General features: G+C 35.0%; 1 protein-coding gene across 1 annotated transcript in view; it reads left to right on the top strand.

Moving 5' to 3' along the window:
• LOC143203665 (protein-L-histidine N-pros-methyltransferase) overlaps positions 1–21,281 on the top strand; it is a 135,429-nt gene that overhangs the window by 5,528 nt on the left and 108,620 nt on the right. Inside the window, exon 2 of the mRNA XM_076415920.1 lies at positions 21,048–21,238. Coding sequence (XP_076272035.1) covers positions 21,048–21,238 — 191 coding nt within the window. The remainder of the gene's footprint in view (positions 1–21,047; positions 21,239–21,281) is intronic.

Raw genomic sequence — 21,281 nt, 5'->3', positions numbered from 1 at the left:
GATATAGACTGTTGTTTGAAAAGTTCGAACATGTAACCGAATGAGCCTACAAAAGTTATCCGTTGGTCGAACGTCTGCAACATTATTCAAAATCTTATAATTACGGGTTATAAAGCCGCGGTTTTTATTCTAAAATATTTTTAGCACTTTGCAGCTGAACTGTATATTAGTACGCACACGGTCACTAAAATATCTCAAAAAATAAAAAACAATATAACCTTAAATTCGCCAAAAAGAAGTGTTTATACGAAACAGGTGACGGATCAAGTTCAGTTTGATATTAACTGTATCATAGATCAAATATACGAAATATATATAAACAGTAAGTAGTTTTTTCAATCGAAACATAATTTAATACAATTATTTCAGAGAATATTGTTAGTCTTGAAAGTATCCATAAAAAGCCAAAAGATGTATAGCCATTTGAGGGATGTAGAACATCCCTTCATACACTGTTGGGTAATATACACTGTTGGGTAACATTTATTAATAATTCATTGCAGACACATAGTTCTTCATGCTATAAACAGGAATGGTTTTATTCCTGGGGCAGAATTTGTGTTCAAGGTTTAATACCATGGAGAAATGAATCGTAAATTGTTTTTACAGTAGTTTGAAAATCAGTTTTTAAAGAACTTTGAGGAACCATCAGTTATTATTATGTAACATAACATAGTACACTGGTGGAGAAAATCCCATAAAATGCATCAACAAAGGCTGCGACTAAGAAGTGGCTTAAAGTACATAAAATCATTTTCGAGGAAACCATGTTAAAGAATGAACTATTTCAAATTGTTACTCGATAAATATAAATGAAATGAGAAAAGATATATGGGAGATCAGATTATTGAACGTTATGGCCACCGAGTATTACGTCTTCCTCCCTATCACTGCATATTTACTCCAACTGAGTTGATATGGAGCATTGAAAAAAATTATTATAATAGATATTCAGGTCGAGGAGAAGTTCAAACCACAACTGTCTGCATTTATGGAAAGAGGCATTATCGAAAATAACACCTTCGGTTTGTGTGAGCTCGATCAGACACATTGAAGAAGATATTGACAAATGGTAGAATCTTTTGTTTTTCTCTGAAGATTTCGATAGATTGAAAATAAACAGCTTAGTTATTAAGTTCCTTAGTGTTTCTGAAAGTGACAGTGATTGAATAAAACTTTATGAATGTTCATTTATAGGAATATATAGGAAACAAATAAAGGTCAGTATATAGTTAATATACTTTAGCTGTAGTAAATTGTATTATAGAGTGTAAAAGCTTTATGAGCGTGTGTGTTATTGTTCAGAATATACATGAACATTTGATTAACATGTGTGAAGAGAGAAATAATACTAACTGTTTTGCAGATATGTAAGTGCATTAAGGAGTATGCAGTGATTAAATGTAGTTTTATCAAGAAAGATGTATACAGGTAGTAACAGGACAAACTAAAGAGAAAAATAACGTATCATAATGACATTACAAGGATATATTGCATCGAAAGAAACAAGAACTAAGCGTAAAACATAAATATGCTCTTTAACGAAATACATTACTCAGATACGCATTTGTTAATTAGGTGTATTAGGCCTTCGGGGGATACCACTACCTAAAAAAACGCGCCTAAAACCTTACCTATACTAGTGTGGAAAAAAGTTCAATGTATATATAATAAAACAACTCTAACCTATAAATTATTGTGGCTTTATAATTAATTGTAGTTTGAAGTCCTTCGATAATATATGCATTCGATGTACTATAATGTTAAAATAAATTATAATACATAACATTTTTGCTTCATTGTTTTATTTTTGGGGCGGCAACATTCCGACGTTTTGACAGGTCACGTGGGTACACTGCTGTTTTCAATTGACTATAGTAATTTTAAAACCGTTGCAAATTAGGATAAAAACAAATAGCTTATTACTGTTCATTTACCAGACTGCTGTATCATATAATATTAATGAAAAAAGATTCAATAAAACTGGAAAAATATTATCATGCCATTTGAATGAAACGGTTCTATATTAGACATTTTATCTTATTCCAATAAAAAAAATAAGCCTATTATAAATAAATTAAATCTAAACAGTCATTCGTGTTAATATTAATGAATCGTCGAAATTTTACTATCAGGATTCCGCAAACAATAATATCGTATTCATAATGTGCGTGTTGACTCGATACTAACGATAAAATTATTTAAACTGTGTCATGGAATGCGTAAGACGTACCATTGGACCCGGGAATTTCGTTATTTCGCAAAAAAATAATATAACGTGTAAATGCTCGTAAATATTTATCAGCCTTTCGAACAAATATGCGCCTGATTTTTCAATCCCATTTCACCAAACTCAAACTACAGGTAAGATGTTTCTGTTTATCATACATTAATATATAATTTAATTGTTTTTGCGCGCGCATTCGTTAGAACACAGATAATATATAGCATCGGTGAATGTCAGTTTGGTACAGGATCACCACCATAACAGGTCAATAGAAATGTCCGCGGGCTGACATATAGATGGCGCTACTAGAATTAAATCCATATGTTTTTTATATAATCCTAACCCTCAAAAGATGCATGTATAAATTTCACAGCTGTTGGATCATTAGTTTGTGAATTATAGCATTGTCAGTGAAGCAACTTTTATTATTGTGAAAAAAATGGATAATAAGGAATTTCTCGTGTTGATAAAATATTGCTTTTTGAAGGAAAAAAATACAGTTGAAGCAAAAATTTGGCTTGATGCCGAGTTTGCGGACACTGCCCCAGGAAAATCAACCATCAAGGATTGGTATGCCAAGTTTAGACGTGGTGAAATGAGCACCGAAGACGGTGAACGCAGTGGACGCCCAAAAGAGGTTGTTACCGACGAAAACATTAAAAAGATCCACAAAATGATTTTGAATGGCCGTTAATTGAAACTGAATGAAATGGCAGACACTCTAAAGACATCAACTGAACGTGTACATCATATCACTCCCGAATATTTGGATATGAGAAAGCTCTGTGCAAAGTGAGTGCCGCGCGAACTTACTTTTGATCGAAAACAACGACGAATTGATGATTCGGGGCAGTGTTTGAAGATGATCAAGCGTAATAAACCCGAGTTTTTGCGTCGATATGTGACAATGGATGAAATATGGCTCCATCATTTCACCCCGAAGTCCAGTCCACAGTCATCCGAGTGGACTGCACACGATGAAACCGCTCCAAAGCGTGGGAAAACGCAACAGTCGGCTAGCAAGTTTATGGCGTCTGTATTTTGGGATGCCCACGGAATAATTTTCAGTGACTACCTTGAAAAAAGAAGGACCATCAACAACGACTATTACGTAGCGTTATTCGGCCGTTTGAAGGACAATATCGCCGAAAAACGACCGATTTTGATGAAAAAGAAAGTGCTGCTTCACCAAGACAATGCACCGTGTCACAACTCACTGAAAGCGATGGCAAAAATCCACGAATTGGGCTTAAAATTGCTTCCTCATCCACCGTATTCTCCAGACCTGGCCCCCAGCGACTGTTTCCTGTTCTCACATCTCTAAAGAATGCTCGCTGGGAAGAAATTTTCGCCGAATGAAGAGGTGATCGACGATACTGAGGCATATTTTGAAGCAAAGGACAAATCGTTCTACAAAAATGGTATCGAAAAGTTGGAGGGTCGCTAGAATCAGTGTATCATCCTTGAAGGGAATTATGTTGAATAAAAAAAACTAATTTTACCAAATCAATGTGTTACTATGGTTGACCGGGGACTTGTTATATTAAGCATTTGAGCAAACTCATGTAAATTGTTATAAGGCAGTTTTTCAGAACTAGTCATCTAACTAATCAATAATATTTTAAGAGCCTGATTTTAAAAGACAGTACTGACAGACCAGAAACATGTAAAGGCCATTCCAGCGAGTGGTATTTAATAGTTTTTTTTGAAAGCCGTACAAAATACAAAATGATTCAAATCTACTCAATTGACTAACTCTTGATACATTCTCCGTGTTCACTGCATCGGGATTTCATTGACTGTTACTTAATCTTCCAAGTAAAAACGAACATTACCTTTAGGAATATCCAAATTGACATATCAGGAATCACGCTTGTTACAAGCGGTTATACCTTGTCTAAACAAACAAAAAAGTACGATCCATCCACAGCTGTGATCCACCATTATCCCCCAACTAAGCCGCAACTAATCTAAAATCCCGTACTCGTCTCGTACGTGGCTTCAGGGGATTATCCAGGGTGAAGTTTAAACATCCCCCTCTCCTACTTCTCGCCCTCTGTCTCTAGAAAAAAACGTACAAGTTTCTCGACAATGTACCTATTAAATTTAAAAAAGAAAACAATATCAAGGCGTGATCTTAAATTGGTTTCTACTTCTTTCGTCTTAATATATAATCAGAGATGAGGAACAAAAAAAATTAAGTGGTTAAAAAATAACAGCATATAGTGTGAGATGGGCTAGCATATCGTAGGTGTTAGGGATGCAGAAAAAATATCGACATATGGATATATCGATATTTTTTTAGCCGATATTTAAAAATTTTTGAAAGGTTTATCAAAAATATCACTATTCTTTAAGAAATTTAGAAAAAATATATATATTTTAAGCTTATACTTCACTATTTTTATTTTTCCTTAACAATATCGATATTTTTTTCCGCCGATATATCGATATTTTTTAAAAAATATCGAAGACGATATATCGATATTTTTTTCAGTGGTCAATACCACTAGTAGGTGTTATTTTATAATATTTAAAGGGATACTATGTTTAAAAATATTAAAACATTATTTTTAAAACAACTGCTGTGTTAAGAAACAATATGGTGTATATGTGAAGAATATGAATATGATTCTCAACAATTCAATAATAATCAGCTAAAGATAAGAATACACTTATACACTAAACAAGTTCGTATGGTTTGATTCGCTTCAGTCTTGTAATTTCCTGTGTTTTATCGAGTAGTTGTATTGCTTCCACGTTGTTGTGATTTAGCATCCAAGTTTCACGTTTTATGGCGAAATCTTGGATCACTTCCTGTATGTATCAGATTTCGAGGTCATCGTGCAGCTCTTCGTTGCTTACGTAGCGATAAGGGTTGACAATTAATCGTAGATCTTTGTTTTGAGTGCGTTGTATTACTAGTTGATTTGATGTTTCAGTGCAACCCCATAGGTCCAGATTGGCTTTATGATTGACTGATAAACCAATCTCTTTGATTTTAAGCCAAGTTGAGAGTATCTTCCGACTTACTAATACAGTTGCTTGACTTTGAATCTGATCTGCTGGGCTTTTTGTCTAACATGATATTTCCAATTTAATCTACCATCGAGATATATTCCGAGGTATTCAGCTGATTCTGCTTAAGGAATCAGGCATCCGTCAAGTGATATAATTAGGTTTTCGTCATTTCGCCGCAACGCTGTATTTTCCAGTCTCTAGTCCATTTGTAGGTCTTGTTGACCGCTACTTGTACTTTTTCTACAGCCTTAGACAGAGATACATCTTTTGCCATAACTATGTCATCGGCAAATGTTCCAAGTACTGTTTCTTCTGTTGTTGGGGTATCAACAGTTTAGATCAGATATAGGAATGGTCGCAAGACACTACCCTGTGGAATTCCAGCCGAACTTGGTTTAAGTGTTGGAAATGCCCCTTTATCGAGAATAAATTTTCTTTCGAAAACATACAGATTTCCAAATTGTTTAGTTAGTTCAGTAAATTTCTAGCTAATCCTACACCTGCCTGTTTTAATTGCTACCGCTAAGAAATACTGTTTTTAATCATTATTGCACTTCTTCCTCCATTGCGAATACAACTAAAATATTCAGGACGGCTTTAACTGTTCCTATAGGCAATAGCACCCATCAAAAACTGTTAAAAAATGACGTAATCCCTTGAAGAACGCCATAAAAAAGTTCGTTAATATTCCTTTCGTCGAACGATAATCAATCATCCCTCTAATCGATGCACGGGGATGATTAGAAACGTCTCTCCCGGTTGCCCCCCGCCGTCGTGGTCGATGCCCCCGCCCCCCGTCGTCCGGATTCCCCCTAATAATTTCAATTCGAGTCCCTTCCCGGGTCCGAAAGCCCTGAAAGGAAACGCTCGTAGCAAAAGGTTAGTGTACCTCGGGGACCGGCCATAAAAAACAGCCTCCCGGTGACAAAGTGTCCTTACGCCAGGACAAACAGTCGGCCGGGGCCGCAACTACGCCTATTTCGGGCCCCCCGGAATAACATTCGTCCGCGGTAGGGGGCAGGGGGAGGGAGGATTAATTTTTCCCCTTTTTCGGTGGCGTTTTTTTTTTGTTTTTTACCGAATGCGTTCGGGATTGATTCACAGCTGGAATCTAAATGACGGAGACTTATAGTATTAGTCTCTTTAGTCTGTCCAATATGACAGTGATGGCACGTCATCTAAATTTGTGATATGGAAACGTCTCAATATTGTATACTTACTTTTATTGGCTTTTACTTTTATATTAATGTAATTAAAATTATAGTATATCTAATGTATATATTAAAATATTTCCCAAAGCAGCTATGATATTTCCTGGAGGCCTAAGCCAACTAATTAACAATTGTTTATTGAAGTAATGTATTTTACTTTCATTGGAGATCATCTTTACTATTTTATGTATAGTTTTTCTTTCCATCGTTGTTGTGTTTTCATTATAAGCTTCCTGTGTCTTTTTGAAATCACTGTATTTCTCCTTATATAGTTCTGTTACTACCTATGTACATTTTTTCTTGTAAAATTTTACCTATATTATATTTCCTCTATATATTCTGATTTAATAACTGCATCTTCATAATCATCTGCAAAAAAGTTAGTATCCATTCTCTCGTCATACATTCTAACGATATGCTCATGAATATTCTGAACAATTACAAACACCTTGCAAAATCAACAATGCGGTTTTCTAGAGCTATTCTATACTAATTATATACTCACCTTTAATTTTTTTTGAAATATTTTAAAGTCTCCTTTTTATATGGAACTGGACCAACTTAGAAATCATCCGAGACGACATCAGGTCTTACCCAACCTGGTTACTGGCGTGACTGAGATCATTTTCCTTGTCGGATTTTACACTCTTTCCTAGAACATTCACAAACATAAATTTACGACCGTGCCCCAGCAGGATTCGAACCCGCGACTAGGTGGGCCGTCATATCGCCTTTACCACTGCTCCAACCAAGCTGGCTCAATCTTAACTGTTTCTGCAGTCCTTACTCGCACGTTTACTTGTCTAACACTTCTAATACACTAATTCTTCTTCCGAAGTTCATCCAGGTCAAAAGCGTTGTACTAGACAATGCTTCCTTCCACCTGCAGGTCTATTGTAGTAATTTTACGTCACATCCCTAATCAATTGATCAGACTGAAGATGCAGTTATAGGGAGGAAGGCATAATATTCCGCGACCATATTGTTCAGGTATCTAATTTACAGCATCAGTTTTCAGGCCTATTCCTAAAAAAGGAGATTAAACTAACACCATTAAGTATTATATATATATATATATATATATATATATATATATATATATATATATATATATATATATATATATATTTATATATATTGAGTAACAATTAACAGTAATCAAAAAGTTCACTTTTCAATATGGTATCTTCAAAACTCAATGTATCTTTTGCAAGCAATTCCTTAATTGCAGCTTTTGTCGATCAGTTTGTTTGGACTTTTTACATTGTCCATAATAATAACTAAGGATTCCTCCTAAGAAGTTTTTTAATAGTTGGTTGTTAAACCAGAGCAAAATAAGATATTCTGGTTAATATCTCCATGGTAGTGGCCCTTGGACATGAAGCAAATCACTAACTCGGCTCCAAGAATAAACCCATTACTGTTTCCAGCATGAAGAATGATATATAGGGTGGGAATGTTATATAGAGAACAAACAGAAATAGTGACAATATTTATTGAAAAAAATCGTTCCATTATAGCCGCTCAGCGGAAATCGCGTCGACGGTAGCGGGACTTTTGCCCCATGCTATATGTGCAGTGAGCTATTAAAAGATATTATAACTAAATAAATCTAATGAAATGTTATTTTAACGTTTACCTTTTTCTATCAACTTTTGTTGTCTTAAATAGAATAGAATAGAACAATATATGGAAATGACTCGCATCAAAGTGGAAGTAAGTCGATTCAGTAGAACATGAAACATGTTTAAAGTTTCGTTTTTATCTCCTAAAATTATTTTAATTTTGAAAAATCCTCTTAAGGGTATACTCTTTAAAGATTAATCTTTGAAAATATGAAATAAAATATCGATATTTTCAAATTTCTAGGCTGGAATATCCCCTTAAGTTGTCGATTTTATAAACTCATCCTTCCAATCACTGTAAAAGGCATTATACGGATGGATATCCTCACTAAACAATACATATCGTAATAGAGACGTGTGTGAACTATTGTCCGGGATGTTTTCGTGAGGCTGGAAGCCGTCGACGAGCGCGAGACGAGCGAACCGGTCGACAGCTCGAAAAAGATAAAACAATCGAACGCTTTTTTCGCTTTTTCGAACGGGAGGAATCCGGGGAATGGCCATAGCCGCCTTCGATCTAACGTCCGCGACGCCATAAAAATTGCAACCGCTATTTTTTCCGTCGTCTTGCCATCTGTCGTTACACACTATGTTTTTATTAAATACACACACACACACACACACACACACACACATATATATATATATATATACGCTATCGTTCAAAAACTGAAACAATAAGGTATTTGAAAAAGACAATCTTAATCAAACTTTAAACTAACATTTCACTTTTATTTTATGTAAATTCAGTTCATTTTTTATTTGTCTTCCATAGCTTTCGTTAACCTACCCCTTCTACGTTGTCTTGTATCCCACATGGGGCAACTCACCAATAAATGATAAATTAAAATCCTATGAAGCTATTTTATCATTGTTAATATTTGCAAATTTGTTAATTGTTGCACAAATTATGTATTTACTACCTGTAATATTCGGTTACTGCTTTCTAAGGACATGTTACAATCACAACCTCTAGAACAATACTATAATAGTACGTTTGTTCTTAAGCTGGAATAATTTTTCTTAGCTGTTCTTCAAAATAAATAGAGAGATACACCCCAGTTGAAATCAAACTTTTTTAAAAAATTCCTGTAACCCTACTGCAGCTCTATCTATCGGGTGAATCTAAACTTTTCTCGAATCCACATAAATACATACACAAAATCGGTCCAACGGTTCAATTACTCATGGACAGAAGAATTATATACATATATATATATATATATATATATATATATATATATATATATATATATATATATATATATATATATAAATACTGTGATGGATGTTGAATTATGTTATTGAAACTTTACCAGGTATGACATCTGCTCCGGAGGTATGCAGATATCGATCCAGGACTCGTAATTCATTCCCGATGTCTCGTTTCTTTCCCGAGCCGTCTCCCAGGACAGTGCTTCCACCTGATCGCCGGCAAATTTGCATTTGGCTGATTGGTTCCCGACCGTCCCTCGGGAATCATCCGTCACACACCTGGTCTCCGACGTTCCGCCATACGACCGACGTCATCCGGCGCTCCATCAATGTATCACTCTTCTATTAGTCCTATTGCTCATTATATACACTGTGCAGCGTTGCCAACTTGTGGCGAATTTCCAAATCTATAGGGAATCATCATCGATCCTGCACACTTCAGGACTGTGATATATTTAGAATTCTCTATTATTTATTCAGAATCTCTTAAGTACTATCGGTCCTAATGAAGCTCAATACCTAACTTCAATCAATAGCAGAAACTGGAGAAAAAAATTACATACACATCAAACATTTTCAAGCCATATGATTTTAGCGACTCTTTTATATATACTACAAATTCATGAGAAACTCGACAGCTACAGCAACATCTGCTGTCAGTGCTTCATAAATGTATGACAGCACAAAAATTATATGAGGAGTAGCAAGCTCATGCTATAATACTGCATTTTGATCAGCAAGGGCCTGAACTTCATAAAGATATCATTGATGGTAAATGCTAGTGGCTTATGTTATCTAACCAAAATGTTATTCAATTTGAATATTTTCAAATACTTTGGGCTGTAACCGACACTATAAAGGAAATATTCAGCAGTAACACTGATTAGTACGTTAAATGATAGATGCTTAAAAAGAAATGTTTGAGAGATGAGAAAAATGACTGGTAACTGGCACTAATGTTGTTGAAATTGAACAATGTCACACAATTTGTACTTACTTAATTTTGAATAAAAACCACAGACGTAACTTTGATGGATTGTTTCCTCAACAGATGCGAAAGAAACAAAAGCTTCAGACCAAAAATCAGCAACTGACTAATATGAAATTAATATCAATAAAATAAAAATAAATGTAACCTGTCGAGTATCAGTTTCCATGTATTTGTTGTAATAACTTATTAAGTTTTAATATACTTTAACACACTAGTAATCCTATTAGTTATATGACTTAATTTTTATGGTTTTTTTGAGGCTTATTGAGGCAGACATGGAGGAGGTGTTTTTTTAGGAACTCCTGGATTGTATCCACGTAAGACTAAAGTTACTAACATAAAAAGTTGAACGCAGAACTCATCAAGCATAAGAGCATGCTACAGGAAGAATTCGTATCTTACTGGAGAGTTGGAACAAGTTCATAGAAAACATCAAAAATTAACGTCGTTGATAGCTATTTTATTATATTATGTGATACGATATAAAATATGTAAAAATTAAGTTATACACCTAATAGGAATTAATTAGTTTAATTTATTAACCCCGGTCTATAAGAGAAGAAGTTTCACAGTGCTCAGATCGATATTCAAGGTCATGAATATGTTTTCCCGTCTGTACAGAAAGAAACACGTTTAAAATAAAGAAAAAAGAAAGGAAAAACGCCCCGTACACTCTCAATCACCGCGCTTTTCTCCTTTTTTTTCCTCCTCGGGCATTTGTTACCCTCCGTCTTTGAAGTATCTTGAGAGACGGGCCGCTATTTAATGACATCCCTTTCGCTAGAGGATAATCCATGCATATACGGCCGGTCTTCCCCTCGGGCCCTGCCGGCGTACACCCCCTTCTCCCTCCCCTACACGTAGATCTCATATAACACCCCCTTACATCTAGCCCCCACTCCCACCATTCGTTTGCTTTTTTAGTTCGTCGAAAATTTGCCGGATGAAAAGGATTCGGTCCTGCTGCTGTTAAGTGGAAAGGGGGGAGGGTGTTAATGACGGCAGCAGGTCTTCGCCGTTCTTCATGAGGCGTCTGTGGAGGCCTCGCCGAGAACTCCCGTAAGATATTTATAGGAAGAGCGATAAATTGGTAAAATTGGTAATTGGTAAAAAATAGATTGACATAAACAAGGGTTGGAGTCGTCGACATACTAAAACATACTTTCTTGTTAACAACACAAATATAGTCTATTCAAAATAACGTTAAACTCACGTCACAATCTGTAAATATCGCAATTTATACATCTTCGTCTTAAAATCAGACAGTATTTTCCTTCTCACCTTATTCTAGTTAAAAAGAGACAGCATAAGTCTGATGCGTTCGAACATGTAACCAAATCAGCCCACAAAATTCGCCTGGTTGTCAAACCTTTGCAAAATTCTTCGAAAAATTAGTGATAATAATTGGATGTTATAAACCTGCAAACGTTTTGGTGCTTTGCTTATTTTAATAAATTTTAAAATGCTGTTTAGGCCTACTCTGATGAAAATGCCGATGTCATTAGGTACTCAGAGTCAGATTGCGTCTTTAAACATACATTATATATTTTTTTATTTCTACTGACCAATTTCCATTTATTAATATAAAATTCCATATAAATACAAATATTATTCAAAATCAAAAAGCCTAAATATAAGTATATAATGAATATGTATAATGTATATAAATAAAAAATAATTAAACGTGTGTATAAAAGTGGCTGCAATCTGTTTGAAAACATATTATATCTCGTGGCAAATATAATCAAAATTATCTATAGCTCTTTTTTGCCTATTTCATATATCTTTAGTGATATCAATTCAAATAAGATGTATTAATGTTTATATATTTTTGTTCCCTCATATTGAAAGTAGAGCAGCACAGCTGACACTCTGTGTCTTGATATTTTACTTACATGTTCAACACAAAAATGTATTGAGGCAAGTTATAACTATTACTATAATATTATTGTGAAAATTATGGAACTGATAATTAAAACAGTTCAATCAATATACGTCAGAATGAAGAAAACATACCAAAAATCAATACTTAGCAACAAAAAATTAAAATGTATGATATATATATATCAAAATTAATGCTGCCCAAAAACACAGAATATAGGCATGATAAAACAGGCATGATAATCAATTATCTATAAAATCAAGCTCATCTTGTTGGTCTACAAATTGTATTATATTATTTTGTATTAATATATTTTATTAACATCCCTCTTGAAACGATTATCTCGGTTAAGAAGCCTTAAGCCAAAATATTAATTAAAGTAAATGAACCCTAAAATAATTAGGTTTTTAATTTATGGCATTTTAAAAAAGGCTTTTTAAAGGGTAACAAAATATGTTCATGTACTATAATCACATTTTCCCACAATGTCAATTTGCCTGTTTGGACACATTTTGTGTTTAAATTGGGTGGAAAATATTTTCATGATTCTTTTATTGTTTTCCTGTAAATAATAATATATATGAACACAAATGCTTTATATAAATAATTGTATACGTACCAGGTAAAAGCAATGCTAAGTCATACTCACATTCTTAATTTAGTTAACTTGAATTGTTTCTTCCAAGAAGAAGTACGCCTGGTTGTTTATTTCCGCACGTACACTGGATACACACTTTTGAGGATGAGGATACATTATAATCAAGTAATAGTGATTAAATTAAATATATTAAGACACAAAAATGCTAACTGTATTTTATGTTAGAGAAATGAGCCAATCAAATGCCTTTGTAGACAAATTCAAATGAACCAATCGATAAAGTGGGCTCAGAGCCTGCATTGAACGGGCCACGCAAAACATTTCCTCGGTTTCGCCTATTTAAGTAAAAATTACATATACCCTGTGATAAGCTTTTCTAGTACTTCTTTTACTATTGTAACTTATGTTTGATTATAGCTTTTTAAATTCACGGGGCTACTTTCAATTTCTTCGCTACCAAAAGAAAAATATATTAGACTAAAATTTTGCGCAGAGCTTGCCAGAAAAGCGCTCGTTTCCTCAGACTATTAATCCGAACAAACGAAAATGCACATGTGCTAAACCGAAACTACCTTCAGTTTACTGTATCCTCAAAGCGTCACTGGGCCGAAACCATCGGCGAGACCGACGAAGAACAATGCGGAGAGTTTAAGCGACTTACCAGCGCCGCCCAGAGCGCCATCTGTTGCCCCTCACGAACCCCATCACGCTGGAGTCTATATATACCTTGTGATAAGCTTTTCTAGTACTCCTTTTACTATTGTAACTTATGTTTGATTATAGCTTTTTAAATTCATGGGGCTACTCTCAATTTCTTCGCTAAAAAAAGAAAAATATATTAGACTAAAATTTTGCGCAGAGCTTGCCAGAAAAGCGCTCGTTTCCTCAGACTATTAATCCGAACAAACGAAAATGCGCATGTGTTAAACCGAAACTACCTTCAGTTTACTGTATCCTCAAAGCGTCACTGGACCGAAACCATCGGCGAGGCCGACGAAGAACAATGCGGAGAGTTTAAGCGACTTACCAGCGCCGCCCAGAGCGCCATCTGTTGCCCCTCACGAACCCCATCAGGCTGGAGTCTATATATACCCTGTGATAAGCTTTTCTAGTACTTCTTTTACTATTGTAACTTATGTTTGATTATAGCTTTTTAAATTAATGGGGCTACTTTCAATTTCTTCGCTACCAAAAGAAAAATATGTTAGACTAAAATTTTGCGCAGAGCTTGCCAGAAAAGCGCTCGTTTCCTCAGACTATTAATCCGAACAAATGAAAATGCGCATGTCCTAAACCGAAACTACCTTCAGTTTACTGTAACCTCAAAGCGTCACTGGACCGAAACCATCGGCGAGGCCGACGAAGAACAATGCGGAGAGTTTAAGCGACTTACCAGCGCCGCCCAGAGCGCCATCTGTTGCCCCTCACGAACCCCATCACGCTGGAGGGTTTAATAACTTTGTAGGTGAGAGAGCGACGCGGCCGGAGAGCGGAGCGTACGGTGATTTATGACGTTCGGAATGGAATTTGTTATATTGATTCCACTGTAAATTAACCGGCAGGTCGAGAAAAACACCCGCATTTATTCATAAGGCTCTCGCGACCCGTGGGCGAACCGTCCGACCTAAGTGGGGGTGACAGGGCATTATGGAAGATTTAAATGCTGCCCGTCGCCGTATCGAGCTTTTACTGGCGTTGCATAATCGCCCGTTCTTCTTGTATGTGATTTAACGAAATTGTCTATTGACGATGAACTTGAAACTATAGACTATTCATTGAAACAGTCAACACACGTCATCAAAATATATACCAAAACGTCGCAATGGTGCATATAAAAACTATAACGTAAAATAAAATAATGATACAGAATAATGTATCAAATATAATTTATTTTAACATTATAGCACATATTATTGAAGCACTTAAACTACAGTTTATTAAACATCCACAACAGTTTGTAGGTTAGAGTTGTTTCACTATATTTACATTGAACTCTTTTCCTCACCACCCATGAGGTAGAGTTCTAGGCGCGTTTTTTATGTATTAGTATCCCCTGAACGTCTAATCCACTTAATTAACAATTATATTTCCGTGTAGTGAATATTACTTTCGTACGAGAGCATATTTTCATTTTTATGTTTACTTCTTATTTCCTACGTTGAGTGTTTATTTGTCATGTCGTTTCTTCTATTACTACATGTATACATTTTTATTGATTCAATCTCTACATTCTCCCAATGCATCGGTAAATACTTTATTCATTCCCTCTTCTTATATTTGAACCGAATGTTCCAAATATCCACCAAATGTATATTCTGAACAATTACACACAAATATTTCAGTCTTTACAATTTTCCAAAGTTATTCTATATTCTATATATAAAAAACTATAATGTAAAATAAAATAATGATACAGAATAACATATCAAATATAATTTATTTTAACATTATAGCACATATTATTGAAGCACTTAAACTACAGTTTATTAAACATCCGCAACAGTTTGTAGGTTAGAGTTGTTTCACTATATTTACATTGAACTCTTTTCCGCACCACCCATGAGGTAGAGCTCTAGACGCGTTTTTATGTATTAGTATCCCCCGAACGCCTAATCCACTTAATTAACAATTATATGTCCGAGTAATGAATATTACTTTCGTACGAGAGCATATTTTCATTTTTATGTTTACTTCTTATTTCCTACGTTGAGTGTTTATTTGTCATGTCGTTTCTTCTGTTACTACCTGTATACATTTTTCTTGATTCAATCTCTACATTCTCCCAATGCATCGGTAAATACTTTATTCATTCCCTCCTCTTATTTTTGAACCAAATGTTCCAAATATATACCAAATGTATATTCTGAACAATTACACACAAATATTTCAATCTTTACAATTCTCCAAAGTTATTCTATATTCTATATATAAAAAACTATAATGTAAAATAAAATAATGATACAGAATAACATATCAAATATAATTTATTTTAACATTATAGCACATATTATTGAAGCACTTAAACTACAGTTTATTAAACATCCACAACAGTTTGTAGGTTAGAGTTGTTTCACTATATTTACATTGAACTCTTTTCCTCACCACCCATGAGGTAGAGTTCTAGGCGCGTTTTTTATGTATTAGTATCCCCTGAACGTCTAATCCACTTAATTAACAATTATATTTCCGTGTAGTGAATATTACTTTCGTACGAGAGCATATTTTCATTTTTATGTTTACTTCTTATTTCCTACGTTGAGTGTTTATTTGTCATGTCGTTTCTTCTATTACTACATGTATACATTTTTATTGATTCAATCTCTACATTCTCCCAATGCATCGGTAAATACTTTATTCATTCCCTCTTCTTATATTTGAACCGAATGTTCCAAATATCCACCAAATGTATATTCTGAACAATTACACACAAATATTTCAGTCTTTACAATTTTCCAAAGTTATTCTATATTCTATATATAAAAAACTATAATGTAAAATAAAATAATGATACAGAATAACATATCAAATATAATTTATTTTAACATTATAGCACATATTATTGAAGCACTTAAACTACAGTTTATTAAACATCCGCAACAGTTTGTAGGTTAGAGTTGTTTCACTATATTTACATTGAACTCTTTTCCGCACCACCCATGAGGTAGAGCTCTAGACGCGTTTTTATGTATTAGTATCCCCCGAACGCCTAATCCGCTTAATTAACAATTATATGTCCGAGTAATGAATATTACTTTCGTACGAGAGCATATTTTCATTTTTATGTTTACTTCTTATTTCCTACGTTGAGTGTTTATTTGTCATGTCGTTTCTTCTGTTACGACCTGTATACATTTTTCTTGATTCAATCTCTACATTCTCCCAATGCATCGGTAAATACTTTATTCATTCCCTCTTCTTATATTTGAACCAAATGTTCCAAATATCCACCAAATGTATATTCTGAACAATTACACACAAATATTTCAGTCTTTACAATTTTCCAAAGTTATTCTATATTCTATATATAAAAAACTATAATGTAAAATAAAATAATGATACAGAATAACATATCAAATATAATTTATTTTAACATTATAGCACATATTATTGAAGCACTTAAACTACAGTTTATTAAACATCCGCAACAGTTTGTAGGTTAGAGTTGTTTCACTATATTTACATTGAACTCTTTTCCTCACCACCCATGAGGTAGAGTTCTAGGCGCGTTTTTTATGTAGTGGTATCCCCTGGAGACCTAATCCACCTAGATATATATGTCTAAGTTATGTATTTTATTTTCATTAAAGTAAAAGTAGTATTGGTAAAAGTATAATTAAAAGTAAGTAAGTAATAAGAGTATATGTAGCTTTTACATTTACTTGTTGTTTCTTTCAGTACATATAAGTAATTTTGATATCACTGTATTTCTCCTTAGTTTGTTCTGTGACTACCTGTATACATCTTTCTTGATAAAAGTAGATTTATTCACTGCATTCTCTCTAATGCATTTATCATATCTGCAAAACAATTAGTATTCTTTCTCTCCTCACACATTTTGATCAAATGCTCATGTATATTCTGAACAATTAAACACATATGTGTGCACATAAAACTTTCACACTCTACAATTAGGATTTACTACAGTTATCCTATATTAACTATATTTCACCTTTAGTTGTCTCCACTCTCATCACTCTGTCTTTGCAATTGTCAGAATTTAATCAATAACTTCTATATTATGCTATTTATAGCAATAACGTATATATCATATATATTATTTCAATATTTCTGTATTAGATTATTAATTTCTTTCACACGCTGTCTATTAACTGAATCTTACATTTGCACTATCTTAAAGCAACACCATCGAATGTTTCTAAAAGTATCTGATGGGCTTTGTCAATCTATATTTCTTTGGCTAGTTTATATTGGTTAACTGAATGAATAGTCTTGTGATATCCCCGTAATGTAACATGTTCTGTTGCATGCTGGATGTACGATTGTAAGACGAGATGAATAAATACGAAAAAAGAAACGTTAAGTATTTCTTTCGTCGCCGGGGTGACTCTATACTTCCCCCTCAAGCCTTCCGAATAATGTAAATTTAAAATGGGAACCGTCAACGACCACCCCCAGACTCACACGTACATATATTTCTACTTAGCGCCCCCGCCATATTGAAATTTGCGTATTTCTCGATGACTGGGGGCCCCATTCGGCACAACGATCGGAAAATTCGACGCAAAACAGTGAGAGAAAAATTTGCGACGCTCCGAATTTCGTTTTCGTCGAAAATGCGAAAACGGTGTCACTGAAGAGGCGATAAGAAACGCGCGGAGGGTAAAGGGTGGAAGGAGTGGGGGTTGAAAACGCTCGGGACTAGTGTTTACCCTAAAACTATACGAAACTCTCATTCGTATCACCATTATTATAAGTCGAATGACTGTCGATTGGGCTTCGGAGTGAAATGATGGAGCCATGTTTCATCCATTGATACATATCGACGCAAAAACTCGGGTATATTACGCTTAATCATCTTCAAACACCACTTCCAATTATCAACTTGTAGTTACTTTTGGTCAAAAGTGAGCTCGCGCGGCATCCACTTCACACAGAGCTTTCTTGTACCCAAATATTCGTGAATGATATGATGTACACGTTCAGTTGATATCTTTAGAGTGTCTGCTATTTCATTCAATTTCAATTTACGGTCATTCAAAACCATTTTGTGGATTTTTTTAATATTTTCGTCGCTAACAATCTCTTTTGGGCGTTTACTGCGTTCACCGTTTTCGGTGCTCAGTTCACCACGTCTAAACTTAGCATACCAATCCTCCAATTCGGCATCAAGTCAAATTTTTGCTTCAACTGTATTTTTCCATCCAAAAAGCAATATTTTATCAACACGTGAAATTCCTTTTTGTTGCTTCACTCAAAAAGAAACTAATGATCCGACAGCTGTCAAAGCGTGTATAAAACGCATCTTTCGAGGGTTAGGGCTAACTCAAAAACATATGGTTTGAATTCTAGTGGCGCCATCTATGTGTTAGGCCGGGGACTTTTCAGTTGGCCTATTATAAATCTACGTAAGCATAAATTGGGTACATTTTTGTCAAGGTTGCGGCTAGGACGTCGGAGCTAGAACGTTAGCCAGAATGTTAAAAATCAGTCGAATGAAACTGGTACAACCAAAAATAGTAACTAAAAGTACACGACTGACACAGTCGATAGTAAATAGCAATAAAATCAGTCGGGCAGAAAATAGCGACTGAAAACAGTCGACTGAAACAGTCACTGATAAAAAGTAGTAAAATCAGTCGAACCAAAATTAGCGACTGAAACAGTCGATAGTAAAAATAGTCAATTATTAAACCGTCGATTTCAGTCGATAGTTCCCAATACTAGCTATAATGGTATATTATTATGTCATACTATTATAAGAATAATATTGATTTTTGCATAAAACCAACCAACTTCATTTTTGATCATTTACTACTGTTGTGAAGGAGCTCTCATGGCATACAACCGAAATTTGAACACCATTTTCAAGATAATTCGACATCTAATCTGAAATCGGAGAAATACTGTCCTCTTCTTTCTCGATAACGTCGCAAAAACCTCACGAAATCCTATTGGAATCCCCGGCCCGTGGGTACCCTATCTGCGAAAGGACCAAAAAAAAAACCCAGCCTAATTTCGTCTCATAACTAACCCAACAGTCACATTTTTTTCTTTTTTTCTCTCTCTCCGCTCCCGTTCTCGGGGACCCAGCCAGCGCCGTTTTTGCATCTTTACATTTCGCGAGGATCTGCCCGCCTGATTGCTTTCTGGTCCTGGAGCTCGATCGTTTTTCTTCCCGTTTTATTCCCGTCGTAATATTCGGGAATTTAGTGCCTTCGAGGGCGTCCCTTATCCCGGAGGGATTGCTTGCAAATTAGGTGATTTCGCCCGCATAAAGGGTGGATCTTTTTTCTCGTAATTAGGAATAAAATAGCCGCTATCTGGATCCAAAGGCGAACGGGAACAAGTACCCGGTCGTGGTCAGTTTTCTATGGAAGAATGGAAATAAGAATTGTGGAAAAAATGCTGATAACTTTCATCGATAATTCAGTGTCATCCAATGGTCAAGTAATATTGTACGAAACATCATTTTTACATATTTTTAAGTTCCCTTTTTACCAACCAGGGTTTATCTGGACTGGACTTGCTGCTTAACGCGGGCTTGGAACCATGGTCCTCACTATTAAGCCTACGGACTGGCCATTAACCAACAACCAGCTTACCCAGCTGGGTTACTGACGTGATTGGGATAGTTATTCCTCGTCGGATTTTAGACTGCAGCATAGTGGCATTTACACCACCATTCAAAAGGCTACTTCTTCCAAGTTAGGCGTTGATCTAGGTGTATACCAAGATATTTAGCATACTCTGCTTGCAGGACTTGACAATTATTGATATAGACTGATGGACATGTTCTTCTCCACAGCGCAGAAGTTATCTGACTGGATTTTGTTTCGTTAGCTTTTATACGGCATTTTTCAGCCACATTTTTGTTTGATTTAGGTGTGTTTGTAAGTTAATTGATGCTATTGCTGGATCTTCATAAGAGGATAAGACTGCCGTGTCAGTTATTTTTGTTGTAGGTAAATCGGCTGTGTACAGAAAATATAATACTGGGTCCAGTATACTACCTTGCAGAGCTCCTGACTATATTGCATGTAATTCGGTATGTTCATCGCCTTGTTTTACAGTAAAAAGACGATCTGTGAGGTGAGATTTTAGTAGCTCATGATTCGGATAATTGAGAAGTTTAATTTAACCTGCCATCCCGTATGCCATACTTTTTCAAAGGCCTGAGATATCTCTAGGAATGTAGCTGAACAATATATTTTGGAGCTTAAATCCATATTTATTTTGTTAACTAGTCTATGCAGGTTCCGTGCTTATTGCGAAACCCAAATTAGTGTTCTGGTACGATCTTTTTTTGTATTATACAATTAAGCCTCTTTCAGTTGCTGAAAACCTAAAAAAATAGCTTATATAAAGACGGGTTTTCATTATCTAAGTAATATGATGGCTTAAAGGATTAATATTTAACGGTAAGTATGTCTAAACAGACAGAAGAGTTTCAATGAAATATATTGTACCAGTTCTTCTGAACCAAGTTTTAAAAAAGCCTTAAAAACTGATTTGTACTTCCTATACTAGGTCTATTGTACTTATTAGACAACCTATATTATATAATACTTATAATAGTGTTTTTGTTGTTATTTATAGTGGTATAACTGCGATCTTACCAAGCTCCCAAAGGACATCGCCCAAAAATTCGTCCAACTCGGACCAGATCAAGACACCGTCGATTTCCTGGAAGAATCCGAACGCAAATCCGACTGGATCTTCACCCAACTATGGCACGCTCTGGTGAAGCTGTTTTTGGGCCTGTTCATGACCCAAACCTCCATCAACGGGTAAGTCATATTGAACGTAGTATGTCCTCCGTATGTTTGTGTC

The sequence above is a fragment of the Rhynchophorus ferrugineus genome, unplaced genomic scaffold (genome assembly GCF_030347505.1).
Source record: "Rhynchophorus ferrugineus isolate W39M unplaced genomic scaffold, kcgeb_rfMv2 rfM10, whole genome shotgun sequence".
NCBI lineage: Eukaryota > Metazoa > Arthropoda > Insecta > Coleoptera > Curculionidae > Rhynchophorus > Rhynchophorus ferrugineus.
The sequence above is the reverse complement of the archived record's forward strand: the minus strand, read 5'-3'. Positions and strand labels throughout refer to the sequence as shown.